This window comes from Phyllobates terribilis, unplaced genomic scaffold (assembly GCF_046119375.1).
Source record: "Phyllobates terribilis strain yellow unplaced genomic scaffold, ASM4611937v1 Scaffold_14__1_contigs__length_39327217, whole genome shotgun sequence".
NCBI lineage: Eukaryota > Metazoa > Chordata > Amphibia > Anura > Dendrobatidae > Phyllobates > Phyllobates terribilis.
This window is the reverse complement of record NW_027362774.1, coordinates 29316608-29335091: the sequence shown is the minus strand read 5'-3', so window position 1 is coordinate 29335091 and position 18484 is coordinate 29316608. Positions and strand designations below refer to the sequence as shown.

Here is an 18484-nt window from a genome sequence, read left to right as displayed (position 1 = left end):
AAGAGAAGTGGGCGCCCCGCTGCACAACTGAGCAACAAGACAAGGACATTAGAGTCTCTAGTGTGAGAAATCGATGCCTCACAGCTCCTCATTAAATAGTACACACAAAACGCCAGTGTCCACGTCTACAGCGAAGAGGCGACTCCGGGATGCTGGCCTCCAGGGCAAAGTGGCAAAGAAAAAGCCATATGAGACTGGCTAATAAAAGGAAAAGATTAATATGGGCAAAAGAACACAGACATTGGACAGAGGAAGATTGGAAAACCGTTTTATGGACAGACGAATCAAAGTTTGAGGTGTTTGGATCACACAGAAGAACATTTGTGAGACGCAGAACAACTGAAAAGATGCTGGAAGAGTGCCAGACGCCATCTGTCAAGCATGGTGGAGGTTATGTGATGGTCTGGGGTTGCTTTGGTGCTGGTAAAGTGGGAGATTTGTACAAGGTAAATGGGATTTTGAATAAGGAAGGCCATCACTCCATTTTGCAACGCCATGCCATACCCTGTGGACAGCGCTTGATTGGAGCCAATTTCATCCTACAACAGGACAATGACCCAAAGCACACCTCCAAATTATACATGAACTATAGGGAAGAAGCAGGCGGCTGGTATTCTATCTGTAATGGAGTGGCCAGCGCAATCACCAGATCTCAACCCCATTGAGCTGTTGTGAGAGCATCTTCACCGTATGGTGCAAAAAGTGCCCATCAAGCCAATCCAACTTGTGGAGGGGCTTCAGGAAGCATGGGGGGAAATGTCTCAAGATGACCTCAGCAAATTAACAGCTAGAAGCCAAAGGTCTGCAATGCTGGAAGTGCTGCAAAGGAGCAAAGTGTGAAGGAGAAAATTACTCTTTCTAATAAAAATCATTATTTCTAACCTTCTCAATGTCTGGACGATATTTTCTAATCATTTTGCAACTCATTTGATAAATAAAAGTATCATGGAAAACACAAAATTTTCTGGGTGACCCCAAACTTTTGAACAGTAGTGTAAATCCATGAAGGTTTTGGTTCAGAATGCAGGTGAGGTCGGCAGCGCAGGCGGCAGTGAGTCGGGGGGCTGTCATGGGCTCGCTGACACGGACCGGCCCAATAACTGTGCTGTCTCACTGCTGTCTACCCCCGTTTCCCCCCCCCCCACAGGTCGGAGGTGTGGACCCCAAGCAGCTGGCTGTGTACGAGGAGTTTGCACGCAACGTTCCCGGCTTCCTGCCCACTAACGATCTCACCCAGCCCACAGGCTTCTTGGCCCAGCCCATGAAGGTAATGGCCGTGCCGCAGCCCCCCCTTCCCCATCTGCAGGCAGTATTAGGGTCACTATTAAATATTCGTCTTTACAGCAACAAGCGTGGGCCACCGACGACGTCGCTCAGATTTATGACAAGTGCATCACTGAGCTGGAGCAGCATCTGCACGCCGTGCCCCCCGCTCTGGCCATGAACCCCCAAGCCCAGGCTCTGCGCAGCTTACTGGAGGCCGTGGCACTGGCGCGAAACTCTAGAGATGCCATTGCTGCATTAGGTCTGCTGCAGAAGGTAAGACGGGCGTCGTCCCCCCGCCTCCCATCTCGGTCGTCTCGTGCCCTTGCCCCCTCCCTCATCTCGGTCGCACCCCCACCCCACCTCGGTCATCTCCCCCGTCTGTGTTCATGTCCTCTGATCGCTCTCTGCTCAGGCCGTGGAGGGGCTCCTGGACGCCACCAGTGGAGCCGATGCCGACCTCCTCCTCCGATACCGGGAGTGCCACCTCCTTGTCCTGAAGGCTCTGCAGGATGGCCGGGCCTATGGCTCCCCCTGGTGTAATAAGCAGATCACGAGGTAAGCGGGGGATGGTGTGCAGGGAGGTCCGGTACTCGAGAGTCTGGGGTCACGTCTGTCTGTGTGGCAGGTGTCTGATCGAGTGCCGGGATGAGTACAAGTACAACGTGGAGGCCGTGGAGCTGCTGATCCGCAATCACCTGGTGAACATGCAGCAGTACGACGTGCACCTGGCTCAGGTACGTGCGGCGCCTCTCGGGTCTGTGCGGCTCCATGTTCTCCTGGTGACACTTTTGATCTTTGTGCAGTCCATGGAGAACGGGCTGAACTACATGGCCGTGGCCTTTGCCATGCAGCTGGTGAAGATCCTGCTGGTGGATGAGCGCAGTGTGAGCCACGTGACCGAAGCAGAGTTTTTCCACACCATAGAGACTCTGATGCGCATCAATGCCCACTCCAGAGGCAACGCTCCTGAGGGGTGAGTGCAGGCGGCGGGGCGGCCTCTCCTGAGGGGGTGAGTGCAGGCGGCGGGGCGGCCTCTCCTGAGGGGGTGAGTGCAGGCGGCGGGGCGGCCTCTCCTGAGGGGGTGAGTGCAGGCGGCGGGGCGGCCTCTCCTGGGGTGGTATTTACGGCTCGGCCTCCCTTCTTTCAGGCTTCCGCAGCTCATGGACGTTTTGCGCTCTAACTTTGAGGCGATGATTGAGCGGGCGCAGGGAGGACCCAACTTCATGATGCACTCTGGCATCTCACAAGCTTCGGAGTACGATGATCCTCCTGGACTGAGGGAGAAGGCAGAGTACCTGCTGAGAGAGTGGGTGAACCTGTACCACTCCGCAGCCGCCGGGCGAGACAGCACCAAGGCCTTCTCTGCCTTTGTGGGTCAGGTGAGTGTGGTGACCGGGTGGGGTGGGGGGAGTGGTCTGTGGTGATGTCTCCAAGTCCCCCCCCCCCCTCAGATGCATCAGCAAGGGATCCTGAAGACGGACGACCTGATCACTCGCTTCTTCCGGCTGTGCACTGAGATGTGTGTGGAGATCAGTTACCGAGCGCAGGCTGAGCAGCAGCACAACCCGGCCGCCAACCCCACCATGATCCGCGCTAAGTGCTACCACAACCTGGACGCCTTCGTGAGGCTGATCGCGCTTCTGGTGAAGCATTCAGGAGAGGCCACCAACACTGTGACCAAGATCAACCTCCTGAATAAGGTGAGTGTGTGCCGCCGTGTGCTGGACCCCCCCTGATGTGGACCCTCGCCGACTCCTTGTGTCCTGCAGGTCCTGGGCATAGTTGTGGGGGTCCTGCTCCAGGACCACGAGGTGCGGCAGAGCGAGTTCCAGCAGTTGCCGTATCATCGGATCTTCATTATGCTGTTGCTGGAGCTGAACGCCCCAGAGCACGTGCTGGAGACCATCAACTTCCAGACCCTGACGGCTTTCTGGTAAGTGTCTGGATCGGCTGCAGGGTCAGCCCGGCCTGACCCGTTCCTGCGCCTCACCTCCCCTGCCCTGGCTTGACCCGTTCCTGCGCCTCTCCTCCCCTGACCCGTTCCTGCGCCTCACCTCCCCTGCCCTGGCTTGACCCGTTCCTGCGCCTCTCCTCCCCTGACCCGTTCCTGCGCCTCTCCTCCCCTGACCCGTTCCTGCGCCTCTCCTCCCCTGACCCGTTCCTGCGCCTCTCCTCCCCTGACCCGTTCCTGCGCCTCTCCTCCCCTGACCCGTTCCTGCGCCTCTCCTCCCCTGACCCGTTCCTGCGCCTCTCCTCCCCTGACCCGTTCCTGCGCCTCTCCTCCCCTGACCCGTTCCTGCGCCTCTCCTCCCCTGACCCGTTCCTGCGCCTCTCCTCCCCTGCCCCGGCCTGACCCGTTCCTGCTCGTCTCCAGCAATACCTTCCACATCCTCCGGCCCACCAAGGCTGCGGGCTTCGTCTACGCCTGGCTGGAGCTGATTTCCCATCGGATCTTCATTGCACGGATGCTGGCGCACACGCCGCAGCAGAAGGTGGGTGCAGTCTCTAGCCGGGACCTGGGCGGGGGTCTCCCTGTGCTGTCGTCACAGTCTTCCTTTCTCTGCAGGGGTGGCCCATGTACGCCCAGCTGCTGATCGACCTCTTCAAGTATCTGGCTCCATTTCTCCGAAATGTAGAACTCCCAAAACCTATGCAAATCCTCTACAAGGTGAGTAGCGGTCCGCGGGTGGCCCCAGGGGCGGGCGGCTCCAGGGGCCGGTGCCCGGCTGACGTGGACTCTTGCTGTCTTTAGGGTACTCTGCGGGTGCTGCTGGTGCTGCTGCATGACTTCCCCGAGTTCCTCTGCGACTATCACTACGGCTTCTGCGACGTCATCCCCCCCAACTGCATCCAGCTGAGGAACCTTATCCTGAGTGCCTTCCCCCGGAACATGAGGCTCCCGGACCCCTTCACCCCCAACCTGAAGGTACCGGCGCTGCAGCATCCCCTGTCGGCGGCCAGTGAGCAGCGCCCCCTGCTGGCACTGGGTGACCCCAGCTCTCTTCCTGCAGGTGGACATGCTGAGTGAGATCAACATCGCCCCCCGGATCCTCACCAACTTCACCGGGGTGATGCCCCCACAATTCAAGAAGGACCTGGACTCTTATCTGAAGACCCGGTCGCCCGTCACCTTCCTGTCCGAGCTCCGCAGCAATCTGCAGGTCCGCGCCCCCCACCCCAGGCTCCATGGGAAATGAAAGGGCGGCCGGCATTAACCCCTTCTCATCCACTGCAGGTCTCAAACGAGCCTGGGAACCGATACAGCATCCAGCTGATCAACGCGCTGGTCCTGTATGTGGGGACTCAGGCCATCGCCCACATCCACAACAAGGGCAGCACGCCCTCCATGAGCACCATCACACACTCCGCCCACATGGACATCTTCCAGAACCTGGCTGTGGACTTGGACACTGAAGGTCGGTTCTCCGCAGCTGCACTCAATCTGGGCCCGCTGCTCACACTGTGACCGTTGGTTCTCCGGAGCTGCGCTCGCTCTGGTCAGGCTGCTCACACTGTGACCGTTGGTTCTCCGGAGCTGCGCTCTCTCTGGTCAGGCTGCTCACACTGTAACTGTTGGTTCTCCGGAGCTGCGCTCGCTCTGGGCCCGCTGCTCACACTGTGACCGTTGGTTCTCCGGAGCTGCGCTCGCTCTGGGCCCGCTGCTCACACTGTGACCGTTGGTTCTCCGGAGCTGTGCTCGCTCTGGTCAGGCTGCTCACACTGTGACCCTTGGTTCTCCGGAGCTGTGCTCGCTCTGGTCAGGCTGCTCACACTGTGACCGTTGGTTCTCCGGAGCTGTGCTTTCTCTGGGCCCGCTGCTCACACTGTGACGGTTGGTTCTCCGGAGCTGCGCTCGCTCTGGGCCCGTTGCTCACACTGTGACCGTTGGTTCACCGGAGCTGCGCTCGCTCTGGTCAGGCTGCTCACACTGTGACCTTTGGTTCTCCGGAGCTGCGCTCGCTCTGGTCAGGCTGCTCACACTGTGACCTTTGGTTCTCCGGAGCTGCGCTCGCTCTGCTGCCACTGCTCACACTGTGACCGTTGGTTCTCCGGAGCTGCGCTCGCTCTGGGCCCGCTGCTCACACTGTGACCGTTGGTTCACCGGAGCTGCGCTCGCTCTGGTCAGGCTGCTCACACTGTGACCGTTGGTTCTCCGGAGCTGCGCTCGCTCTGGTGCCGCTGCTCACACTGCTTTCTCCTCCGCAGGGCGCTACCTCTTCCTTAACGCTATTGCCAACCAGCTGCGCTATCCCAACAGCCACACGCACTACTTCAGCTGCACCATGCTCTACTTGTTTGCTGAGGCCAATACGGAGGCCATACAGGAGCAGATCACCCGGTGAGCACCTGCCTGTGGGAGGAGCCAGACCCACACACCCAGGAATGGGAGGGGCCACTCATCTCCGGTTTCTTGCAGGGTCCTGCTTGAGCGACTGATCGTGAACAGACCTCACCCCTGGGGGCTCCTCATCACCTTCATCGAGCTGATCAAGAATCCGGCCTTCAAGTTCTGGAACCACGACTTTGTGCACTGTGCTCCGGAGATAGAGAAGTAAGTACCTGCCCCGGTCCCTGGGCCCCCTCCCCCTATCCTGTCCTGTCCCGGCCGTTGGGGCCCCCCCCTATCCTGTCCTGTCCCGGCCGTTGGGGGCCCCCCCTATCCTGTCCCTGTCCCGGCCGTTGGGGGCCCCCCCTATCCTGTCCCGGCCGTTGGGCCCCCCCCTATCCTGTCCCTGCCGTTGGGCTCCCCCTATCCTGTCCTGTCCCTGCCCCGGCCGTTGGGGCCCCCCCCCCCTATCCTGTCCCTGCCCCTGTCCCGGCCGTTGGGGGCCCCCCCCCCCTATCCTGTCCCAGCCGTTGGGGGCCCCCCCTATCCTGTCCCGGCCGTTGGGCGGCCCCCCCCCCATCCTGTCCCAGCCGTTGGGGGCCCCCCCTATCCTGTCCCGGCCGTTGGGCCCCCCCCTATCCTGTCCCGGCCGTTGGGCTCCCCCTATCCTGTCCTGTCCCGGCCGTTGGGGGCCCCCCCTATCCTGTCCCTGTCCCGGCCGTTGGGGGCCCCCCCTATCCTGTCCCTGTCCCGGCCGTTGGGGGCCCCCCCTATCCTGTCCCGGCCGTTGGGCCCCCCCCTATCCTGTCCCTGCCGTTGGGCTCCCCCTATCCTGTCCTGTCCCGGCCGTTGGGGGCCCCCCCCCCCTATCCTGCCCCTGTCCCGGCCGTTGGGGCCCCCCCCCTATCCTGCCCCTGTCCCGGCCGTTGGGGGCCCCCCCCCCCCTATCCTGTCCCGGCCGTTGGGGGCCCCCCCTATCCTGTCCCGGCCGTTGGGCCCCCCCCTATCCTGTCCCTGCCGTTGGGCTCCCCCCATCCTGTCCTGTCCCTGCCCCGGGCCGTTGGGGCCCCCCCCCCCCTATCCTGTCCCTGCCCCTGTCCCGGCCGTTGGGGGGGGGGGCCCCCCCCCCTATCCTGGTCCTGTCCCCCCCCTATCCTGGTCCTGTCCCGGCCGTTGGGGGCCCCCCCTATCCTGTCCCTGTCCCGGCCGTTGGGCCCCCCCCTATCCTGTCCCTGCCGTTGGGCTCCCCCTATCCTGTCCTGTCCCTGCCCCGGCCGTTGGGGCCCCCCCCCCCCCCTATCCTGTCCCGGCCGTTGGGGCCCCCCCCCTATCCTGTCCCGGCCGTTGGGGGGCCCCCCCCCCTATCCTGTCCTGTCCCGGCCGTTGGGGGGCCCCCCCCCCCCTATCCTGTCCTGTCCCGGCCGTTGGGGGGGCCACCCCCCTATCCTGTCCTGTCCTGTCCCGGCCGTTGGGGGGGCCACCCCCCTATCCTGTCCTGTCCCTGCCGTTGGGCCCCACCTATCCTGTCCTGTCCCTGCCCCGGCCGTTGGGGCCCCCCCCCCCATCCTGTCCCGGCCCCGGCCGTTGGGGCCCCCCCCCCATCCTGTCCCTGCCGTTGGGGCCCCCCCCCCCCCATCCTGTCCCTGCCGTTGGGGCCCCCGCCCCCCCATCCTGTCCTGTCCCTGCCGTTGGGCCCCCCCCCCCCCTATCCTGTCCTGTCCCTGCCCCGGCCGTTGGGCCCCCCCCTATCCTGTCCTGCCCCGGCCGTTGGGCCCCCCCCTATCCTGTCCTGCCCCGGCCGTTGGGCCCCCCCCTATCCTGTCCTGTCCCTGCCCCGGCCGTTGGGCCCCCCCCTATCCTGTCCTGTCCCGGCCGTTGGGGCACCCCCCCCCATCCTGTCCTGTCCCGGCCGTTGGGGGGGCCACCCCCCTATCCTGTCCCGGCCGTTGGGGGGCCCCCCCTATCCTGTCCTGTCCCTGCCGTTGGGCCCCACCTATCCTGTCCTGTCCCTGCCCCGGCCGTTGGGGCCCCCCCCCCCATCCTGTCCCTGCCCCGGCCGTTGGGGCCCCCCCCCCATCCTGTCCCTGCCCCGGCCGTTGGGGGCCCCCCCCCCCCCATCCTGTCCCTGCCGTTGGGGCCCCCGCCCCCCCATCCTGTCCTGTCCCTGCCGTTGGGCCCCCCCCCCCTATCCTGTCCCTGCCCCGGCCGTTGGGCCCCCCCCTATCCTGTCCTGTCCCTGCCCCGGCCGTTGGGCCCCCCCCTATCCTGTCCTGTCCCTGCCCCGGCCGTTGGGCCCCCCCCCCCCTATCCTGTCCTGTCCCTGTCCCGGCCGTTGGGCCCCACCTATCCTGTCCTGTCCCTGCCCCGGCCGTTGGGGCCCCCCCCCATCCTGTCCCTGCCGTTGGGGCCCCCCCCCCCATCCTGTCCCTGCCGTTGGGCCCCCCCCCACCTATCCTGTCCTGTCCCTGCCCCAGCCGTTGGGCCCCACCTATCCTGTCCTGTCCCTGCCCTGGCCGCTGGGCCCCACCTATCCTGTCCTATCCCGGCCGTTGGGCCCCACCTATCCTATCCTATCCTGTCCTGTCCCTGCCCCGGCCGTTGGGCCCCACCTAGCCTGTCGTGTCCTGCCCCGGCGTGGTCTGGGCTGATGGTGGCGTCTCTCGTCCGCAGGTTGTTCCAGTCGGTGGCGCAGTGCTGCATGGGGCAGAAGCAGGCGCAGCAGGTGATGGAGGGCACCGGTGCGAGCTAGACCCTTCTCCTCCGTGGACGGAGCGCAGACGACCCCACAAGTCATGAAATGTGAAGAATCGGCGACTTCTCCAGCGTCGACGTCTCACATAAACTTTTATGTTCTTTCAAGTTTATTTTTTTTTTTTGGCCAAACAAAGGATATTGTGAATACGGAAACGATTCTTATTTTTCTTGATTCCTGTAAATACAGAAAACCCGGAGTCCTGGGGTCAGGGGCCCCCTCCCCTCCCGGCCGCCGCGGCGGGGCCCCTGTGTGTGGCGGGGGCCAGGCACTTGTAAAGAGAGAAGCGGCACTATTTTCTGTGACTCGGGGTCTGGTTTGTATTTGGGGGGGCGCCGCCGGGCCGCGCTTTGTACAGAGCCCCCGCCCCGGACCAATACGGGCCGTTTTGTAGAATTTTGACTGTTTTGTAACGTATTGGTCGGTGTTGTGTTTTGTAGCTTTCAGTTCTCACTTGTCTGTACGGACCTGTAGTTCCACATTAAAGTCATGACCTGCAGCCGTGAGTCGTCTCCTGCGCCGTCCCCCTCCCCCCCCCCCCCCCGGTCATCTTCACCGCTGTCCCGTCATCCTCACTATTTCAGGAACGAAACCGGGGAGATCACGCAATATCTCGCTGTTGCCGTCACACTGTCAGGAATTCGTCAGGTATCCACCAGCACATGATCCCCACTACTCACTACGTAGGTATCGGCAAGCGACCAGTGAGCGTATGGCGTCACACCTCCGGATTCCAATGCATGGAATGTGTATACACCTCCGTACGGTCACTGTCAGCTTCACGATAGCCCAGTTATTATTCTCTGCCACCACCGGCCAGATTTGAAATATAATACAGGCCTAGTCGGACCCCTGTGTTCTGGTAGCGTATATGGCTTCAGGGGAGGGAACAATTACTTGACAAAAGAAACAGAACTATTAAATATTATACTTAATCCAAAAGGGAGGCAGTGTTTAGGAAAAATATATACAAGGATGTTACAAAGGAGTCCTTAAAATACATAGGAAGTTACAGAAAATAAGGATTAAAGAAGAAACTTACTATAGAGTTCGCAGAGACGAATTATTCTAGCTGGAGGAGGGGCTCCCGATTTGATTTGAGCGTTATCGAACTCTATCCGTTGCTTATAGTATCTATACCCCCTTGGCAAAGAATGCTCATCTATCCTCCGTGAACTATTTCATGCCTAAGGGAAGATCTGCCCACACACCCCCTGTTCTGACATCACGGGGCTGGACTCCAACCTACACATTTTATTTAGGATATCTGGTTTTTGGGATAACTTATCGCTGGTTGATCCCAGCAGCCCAAAAGTGATAGCATATTTTCTATTATGATTTTACCTTCATTTAGCGACCACACATGGCGTAGCTGCTATACGTTATTCTGGTGCTCTTGCGCTACAGCTCCCCGGAGGGGCTTACGGCTATGAAAAAATAAGAATCTTGTTCCTTGGTTAACCCTGCCACTAAAAATATCGGTCGTCTTATCAGAATTATGGAACTTGAGCTATTCCATATTTTGTATCGGTGCTGGGTGTCCCGGGACCCTCTAGTAAATTCCATTTTCATCCTGGGAAGCAAGCTTCAACAGCTACATGTAAATTGATCGAAAGCCAGTGTCTAATCATTCCCTGACGTTGCCAGGGAGAAAGACCCTCGCCTTTTAATTAGGTTGTAGCACTTCTTGGCTGGCACTTCTCAGGCGTGTGTTAATTGCATACAGACAGCTCTCCTCTTGTGACAAAACATGGATAAGGGGGGGGGTGAGAGGGGCTTCAGAGGGAGAAAGCGAATATTTTCAATATTTCCCTGACATCTCAGAGGGGGGAGGGTGGCGTAGGAGCTGATTTATAGATCGTCCCCCCTTTAAGCCCGCCTCCTGGCCCACCCTTTCTGCTGATCAGACAAGCCGTGGACCCAACTTGCCCACCACCCTGACCGGCTGGGGATCCAGCTTTCTGATCACCCTGACCGGTTCGGGATATGTTTTCCCCACACCTCTGCCAGGCTATGGGTACCTTCCTCCCAAACTCCTGACAGACGGGTGCACACATTTCTTTTACTTTGCCTGGTTGTGGGGCCTATCCTTCCTGCCATCATTTTTACCTTGGTAGCTGGGCTAACTATGGGGCAGCTACCACCGACCATGTCACCATCTGGCGTGACACTGGTCACCTGCACGGGACCACCTGCTTCCTGGTGTCCGTGCCTGCTCCCCTTACCCATACCACTTATGATGGATCGCTTTAGGGGATCCTCAGCAGCATCACCCTGTGGGGTGAGGTGGCTGAGTTCCCCTTAACCACAACACACATTTTTGACAGTGGCATTATGACATATCAGATCTGGGAGGGTTGTCAGGAATGTATCGGGCAACCAACCGTCCCAGATCAGTTCCCAATAGCACATTAGTGGGGAGATTCTCCGACACCCCCACTTCTCTTAACCACCTCCCCGCACCTCAGTCCAGGAAACCTCGGGCCATCGGTATGGGACGGCGAACACCCCCAAACCCGGTGACAGTCAGGGTCTTTCCAGGAATGAGTTCCTCTGGTAACACAAACTCAGGCAGGCTGAGGGTACGTTCTGTGCCAGTGTCCTTAAAGGGAATCTGTCACCCCCCTGGGAGATATCAGAAATCTACTATGGGCCATACAGATACAGCGCCTTGTGAAAGTATTTGGCCTCCTTGAACTCTTCTACCTTTTGCCTAATTTCTGGCTTCAAACATAAAGATATAAAATTCTAATTTTTTTTGGGAAGAATCAACAACAAGTGGGACACAATCGTGAAGTGGAGCGAAATTTATTGGATATTTTAAACTTTTTTAACAAATTAAAAACATAAGTGGGGCGTGCAATATTATTCAGCCCCTTTACTTTCAGTGCAGAAGATCCGTGAGGATCTCTGAAGGATCCAATGTTGTCCTAAATGACTGGTAATGATACATAGGATCCACCTGTGTGTAATCCAGTCTCGTATAAATGCACCTGCTCTGTGATAGTCTCATGAAGCATCATGAAGACCAAGGAACACACCAGCAGCTCCGAGATACTGTTGTGGAGAAGTTTAAAGCCGGATTTGGATACAAAAAGATTTCCCAAGTTTTAAACATCTGAAGGAGCACTGTGCAAGCGATCATATTGAAATGGAAGGAGTATCAGACCACTGCAGATCTACCAAGACCCGGCCGTCCCTCTAAACTTTCATCTCGAACAAGGAGAAGACTGATCAGAGATGCAGCCAAAAGGCCCATGATCACTCTGGATGAACGGCAGAGATCTACAGCTGAGGTGGGAGAGTCTGTCCATAGGACAACAATCAGTCGTACACTGCACAAATCTGGCCTTTATGGAAGAGTGGCAAGAAGAAAGCCATTTCTCAAAGATATCCATAAGTCTCGTTTGAAGTTTGCCACAAGCCACCTGGGAGACACACCAAACATGTGGAATAAGGGGCTCTGGTCAGATGAAACCAAAATCAAACTTTTTGGCCACAATGCAAAACGATATGTTTGGCGTAAAAGCAACACAGCTCATCACCCTCAAAACACCATCCCCACTGTCAAACATGGTGGTGGCAGCATCATGGTTTGGGCCTGCTTTTCTTCAGCAGGGACAGGGAAGATGGTTAAAGTTGATGGGAAGATGGACGGAGCCAAATACAGGACCATTCTGGAAGAAAACCTGTTGGAGTCTGCAAAAGACCTGAGACTGGGACGGAGATTTATCTTCTAACAAGACAATGATCCCAAACATAAAGCAAAATCTACAATGGAATGGTTCAAAAATAAACGTATCCAGGTGTTAGAATGGCCAAGTCAAAGTCCAGACCTGAATCCAATCGAGAATCTGTGGAAAGAGCTGAAAACTGCTGTTCACAAACGCCCTCCATCCAACCTCACTGAGCTCGATGGAAGGAAGAATAGGCAAGAATTTCAGCCTCTCGATGTGCAAAACTGATAGAGACGTACCCCAAGAGACGTGCAGCTGTAATCACAGCCAGAGGTGGCGCTACAAAGTATTAACTCAAGGGGGCCGAATAATATTGCACGCCCCACTATTCAGTTTTGAATTTGTTAAAAGTTTAAAATATCCAATAAATTTCGCTCCACTTCACGATTGTGTCCCACTTGTTGTTGATTCTTCCCCAAAAAATTAGTACTTTATATCTTTATGTTTGAAGCCAGAAATGTGGCAAAAGATAGAAAAGTTCAAGGGGGCCAAATACTTTCACAATGCACGGTATGTATAGATTTACTTTTCTATGACCTGTATGCCCATAATAGCGGTCTGATAACTCCAAGGGGGTGACAGATTCCCTTTAAGGCCCACAGTAACGGTGTTGCCCACACTAACCGGTTGTAAGTTTTCCTGGGCCCAGCCAACTGCCCTATCCACAAAAAGAATGGCTGCAGTAGGCCCTGGGGCCTCAGGTGTGGGGTTCATCTTCCGCCTCTCCGGGCAGACAAGGCTGATGTAACCCGTTTGGTCACAAGTATAGCACTTACGGGAGTCAAATGCAGTCCAGGTGCTGGAAAATGAGGCAGAACCCGCTGGGGGACGGCTGGCTGGAACACTGGGGGTGGTTGTAGACTTACCCCCTTTCCAGCTGGCGGCGGCTGACTTCCGCACCTCGGGTGTGCGCTGGGCCTCATAGGCATCTGCGATCTGGGCTGCTTTGGTGGCTTCCTTCGGCTCCCGGTCCAGCACAAACTGTCGCACAAAGACGAAGAAACTGGTTCTTCACCATCAGATCCTTCAGGTCCTCGAAGGTGGTGACTGACAGTCCTCGGACCCACTGCTCAAAGTTGGTTCTGAGCCCATCCACCAAATCACTGTATGATTCATGGGGTCCACATTGGAGGGCTCTGAACTTTTTGCGGTAAACCTCCGGAGTCAGCTGGTACTTTCTTTATCAGGGCCTGTTTGACGGCCTCGTAATCTCCATCTTGGTCCGGAGGGAAGCGAACACCTCCAGAGCTTTTCCTCGGAGCCCTGGTGTTAAGTACCTTGTCCACTGGTCCGTGGGCAGCTGGTACTGCCTGCAGGCCTTTTCAAACCCTCGTAGAAATGTGTCCAAATCTCCATCCTTTTCCATTACAGGAAAATGCTCAGGACGGGATTTAAAACAGTTGGCACTGTTGGACTCACGGGTCTGTGTGGAGGACGGCTCTTTCTGAATCCGGGCTAGCTCCAGCTGGTACTTGGTCAGCTTGTGCCTGTAGCTCTGCTCGCTCCTGGCACTTCAGTATCAGCGGCAGTCGTCCATCACCATCATCTGCGGTGAGCTGCTCCAAGGTCATCTGCAGGTGGGGGTCCACACTACCCTGGCTGCGGGTATGGCTGGCAATCACAGGTGGGACCCCTGCATCAGCGCCATCCGGGCCTTGGCTGGTCGCCCCATCATCAGGGCTCTGCTGTCGGAAAGGCTCTGCGGCACCTTGCAACAGTTCAGCAATCATCTGGGCCTTATTTTTGCCCGTGGGGTCAATCTGTCTCAGCTCACAGAGGGCAGTGAGAGTGGCCTCTGACTGCTGGGTATACCAGGTGTGAAGACCCGGGGTCTTCATAGAATCCTAGAACGTTCTCGTTGGAGGGGACCTCCTGGGTCATCTGGTCCAACCCCCGGCTCAAAGCAGGATTCACTAAATCATCTCAGACAGATGTCTGTCCAGCCTCTGAAGACGTCCAGTGAAGAACTCACCACCTCTCGTGGCCGTCTGTTCCACTCATTGATCTCCTCACTGTCATACAGTGTCTTCTAATATCTAATCTGTGTCTCCTCCCATTCAGTTTCATCTCATTGCTTCTAGTCTTTCCTTGTGTAAATGAGAATAAAGATGATCCTTCTACAATGTGACAGCCCTTCAGATATCTGTAGACAGCTATTAAGTCTCCTCTCAGTCTTCTCTCTTGCAGCTAAACATTCCCAAATCCTGTAACCGTTCCTCATAGGACATGGTTTGCAGACCGGTCACCATTCTTGTCACTCTTCTCTGAACTTGCTCCACTTTCTTCATGTCTTTTTTAAAGTGTAGCGCCCAAAACTGGACGCAGTATCCAGATGAGGTCTGACCAAAGAGGAGTAAAGACCGATAATGACTTCACGTGATCTAGACTCTATGCTTCTCCTAATACCTCCCAGAACTGGACACAGTATCCAGATGAGGTCTGACCAAGGAGGAGTAGAGGGGATAATGACTTCACGTGATCTAGACTCTATGCTTCTCCTAATACCTCCCAGAACTGGGCACAGTATCCAGATGAGGTCTGACCAAGGAGGAGTAGAGGGGATAATGACTTCACGTGATCTAGACTCTATGCTTCTCCTAATACCTCCCAGAACTGGACGCAGTATCCAGATGAGGTCTGACCAAAGAGGAGTAAAGACCGATAATGACTTCACGTGATCTAGACTCTATGCTTCTCCTAATACCTCCCAGAACTGGACACAGTATCCAGATGAGGTCTGACCAAGGAGGAGTAGAGGGGATAATGACTTCACGTGATCTAGACTCTATGCTTCTCCTAATACCTCCCAGAACTGGGCACAGTATCCAGATGAGGTCTGACCAAGGAGGAGTAGAGGGGATAATGACTTCACGTGATCTAGACTCTATGCTTCTCCTAATACCTCCCAGAACTGGACGCAGTATCCAGATGAGGTCTGACCAAGGAGGAGTAGAGGGGATAATGACTTCACGTGATCTAGACTCTATGCTTCTCCTAATACCTCCCAGAACTGGGCACAGTATCCAGATGAGGTCTGACCAAGGAGGAGTAGAGGGGATAATGACTTCACGTGATCTAGACTCTATGCTTCTCCTAATACCTCCCAGAACTGGACACAGTATCCAGATGAGGTCTGACCAAGGAGGAGTAGAGGGGATAATGACTTCACGTGATCTAGACTCTATGCTTCTCCTAATACCTCCCAGAACTGGACACAGTATCCAGATGAGGTCTGACCAAGGAGGAGTAGAGGAGAATAATTACTTCACGTGATCTAGACTCTATGCTTCTCCTAATACCTCCCAGAACTGGACATAGTATCCAGATGAGGTCTGACCAAGGAGGAGTAGAGGGGGATAATGACTTCATGTGATCTAGACTCTATGCTTCTCCTAATACCTCCCAGAACTGGACACAGTATCCAGATGAGGTCTGACCAAGGAGGAGTAGAGGGGATAATTACTTCATGTGATCTAGACTCTATGCTTCTCCTAATACCTCCCAGAACTGGACACAGTATCCAGATGAGGTCTGACCAAGGAGGAGTAGAGGGGATAATTACTTCACGTGATCTAGACTCTATGCTTCTCCTAATACCTCCCAGAACTGGACACAGTATCCAGATGAGGTCTGACCAAGGAGGAGTAGAGGGGATAATGACTTCACGTGATCTAGACTCTATGCTTCTCCTAATACCTCCCAGAACTGGACACAGTATCCAGATGAGGTCTGACCAAGGAGGAGTAGAGGGGATAATGACTTCACGTGATCTAGACTCTATGCTTCTCCTAATACCTCCCAGAACTGGACACAGTATCCAGATGAGGTCTGACCAAGGAGGAGTAGAGGAGGATAATTACTTCACGTGAGCTAGACTCTGTGCTTCTCCTAATACCTCCCAGAACTGGACACAGTATCCAGATGAGGTCTGACCAAAGAGGAGTAGAGGGGATAATTACTTCACGTGATCTAGACTCTATGCTTCTCCTAATACCTCCCAGAACTGGGCACAGTATCCAGATGAGGTCTGACCAAGGAGGAGTAGAGGGGGATAATGACTTCACATGATCTAGACTCTATGCTTCTCCTAATACCTCCCAGAACTGGACACAGTATCCAGATGAGGTCTGACCAAGGAGGAGTAGAGGGGATAATTACTTCATGTGATCTAGACTCTATGCTTCTCCTAATACATCCCAGAACTGGACACAGTATCCAGATGAGGTCTGACCAAGGAGGAGTAGAGGGGGATAATTACTTCACGTGATCTAGACTCTATGCTTCTCCTAATACCTCCCAGAACTGGACGCAGTATCCAGATGAGGTGTGACCAAAGAGGAGTAGAGGGGGATAATTACTTCACATGATCTAGACTCTATGCTTCTCCTAATACCTCCCAGAACTGGACACAGTATCCAGATGAGGTCTGACCAAGGAGGAGTAGAGGGGATAATGACTTCACGTGATCTAGACTCGATGCTTCTCCTAATACCTCCCAGAACTGGACGCAGTATCCAGATGAGGTCTGACCAAGGAGGAGTAGAGGGGATAATTACTTCACGTGATCTAGACTCTATGCTTCTCCTAATACCTCCCAGAACTGGACGCAGTATCCAGATGAGGTCTGACCAAGGAGGAGTAGAGGGGATAATTACTTCACGTGATCTAGACTCTATGCTTCTCCTAATACCTCCCAGAACTGGACACAGTATCCAGATGAGGTCTGACCAAGGAGGAGTAGAGGGGGATAATTACTTCACGTAATCTAGACTCTATGCTTCTCCTAATACCTCCCAGAACTGGACGCAGTATCCAGATGAGGACTGACCAAGGAGGAGTAGAGGAGGATAATTACTTCACGTGATCTAGACTCTATGCTTCTCCTAATACCTCCCAGAACTGGACGCAGTATCCAGATGAGGTCTGACCAAGGAGGAGTAGAGGGGATAATTACTTCACGTGATCTAGACTCTATGCTTCTCCTAATACCTCCCAGAACTGGACGCAGTATCCAGATGAGGTCTGACCAAGGAGGAGTAGAGGGGATAATTACTTCACGTGATCTAGACTCTATGCTTCTCCTAATACCTCCCAGAACTGGACACAGTATCCAGATGAGGTCTGACCAAGGAGGAGTAGAGGGGATAATTACTTCACGTGATCTAGACTCTATGCTTCTCCTAATACCTCCCAGAACTGGACGCAGTATCCAGATGAGGACTGACCAAGGAGGAGTAGAGGGGGATAATGACTTCACGTGATCTAGACTCTATGCTTCTCCTAATACCTCCCAGAACTGGACGCAGTATCCAGATGAGATCTGACCAAGGAGGAGTAGAGGGGATAATTACTTCACGTGATCTAGACTCTATGCTTCTCCTAATACCTCCCAGAACTGGGCACAGTATCCAGATGAGGTCTGACCAAGGAGGAGTAGAGGGGGATAATGACTTCACGTGATCTAGACTCTATGCTTCTCCTAATACCTCCCAGAACTGGACACGGTATCCAGATGAGGTCTGACCAAGGAGGAGTAGAGGGGATAATGACTTCACGTGATCTAGACTCTATGCTTCTCCTAATACCTCCCAGAACTGGACACAGTATCCAGATGAGGTCTGACCAAGGAGGAGTAGAGGAGGATAATTACTTCACGTGATCTAGACTCTATGCTTCTCCTAATACCTCCCAGAACTGGACACAGTATCCAGATGAGGTCTGACCAAGGAGGAGTAGAGGAGGATAATTACTTCACGTGATCTAGACTCTATGCTTCTCCTAATACCTCCCAGAACTGGACACAGTATCCAGATGAGGTCTGACCAAGGAGGAGTAGAGGGGGATAATGACTTCACGTGATCTAGACTCTATGCTTCTCTTAATACCTCCCAGAACTGGACACAGTATTCCAGATGAGGTCTGACCAAAGAGGAGTAAAGACCGATAATGACTTCACGTGATCTAGACTGTATGCTTCTGTTAATACATCCCAGAATTGTATTTGCCTTTTTTGCTGCTGCATCACACTGTTGACTCATGTTCAGTCTATGATCTATTAGTATACCTAAGTCTATTTCACATGTGCTGTTGCTTAGCTCTATTCCTCCCATTCTGTATATGCTTTTTTCATTTTTATTGCCCAGATGTAGGACTTTGCATTTTTCCCTGTTAAAAACCATTCTGTTGGTTGCTGCCCACTGCTCCAGTTTATTTAGGTCTTTTTGAATCCTCTCTCTCTCTTCTCTAGTATTAGCTATCCCTCCTAGCTTTGTGTCATCAGCAAATTTAATCAGTTTACCCTCAATTCCTTCATCTAAATCATTGATAAAGATGTTGAACAATACAGGGCCCAGGACAGAGCCCTGTGGTACCCCACTTGAGACATTCATCTAAATGGATGTG

The 18484-nt window shown here is 55.1% G+C and overlaps 1 protein-coding gene across 2 annotated transcripts in view; it reads left to right on the top strand.

The window, feature by feature from the left end:
- Nucleotides 1-8844, top strand: part of CNOT1 (CCR4-NOT transcription complex subunit 1) — a 37585-nt gene extending 28741 nt beyond the window's left edge. For both annotated transcript variants that reach the window (XM_073659817.1, XM_073659818.1), the window contains 16 exons: nt 1148-1267; nt 1345-1539; nt 1679-1821; nt 1892-2000; nt 2070-2239; nt 2414-2645; nt 2718-2966; nt 3036-3199; nt 3641-3758; nt 3833-3934; nt 4019-4192; nt 4278-4427; nt 4502-4682; nt 5473-5605; nt 5684-5818; nt 8264-8844. In XM_073659817.1, the coding sequence (XP_073515918.1) occupies nt 1148-1267; nt 1345-1539; nt 1679-1821; nt 1892-2000; nt 2070-2239; nt 2414-2645; nt 2718-2966; nt 3036-3199; nt 3641-3758; nt 3833-3934; nt 4019-4192; nt 4278-4427; nt 4502-4682; nt 5473-5605; nt 5684-5818; nt 8264-8342 (2454 nt within the window). In that variant the 3' untranslated portion in view covers nt 8343-8844. The remainder of the gene's footprint in view (nt 1-1147; nt 1268-1344; nt 1540-1678; nt 1822-1891; nt 2001-2069; nt 2240-2413; nt 2646-2717; nt 2967-3035; nt 3200-3640; nt 3759-3832; nt 3935-4018; nt 4193-4277; nt 4428-4501; nt 4683-5472; nt 5606-5683; nt 5819-8263) is intronic.
- The last annotated feature ends 9640 nt before the right edge of the window (nt 8845-18484 follow it).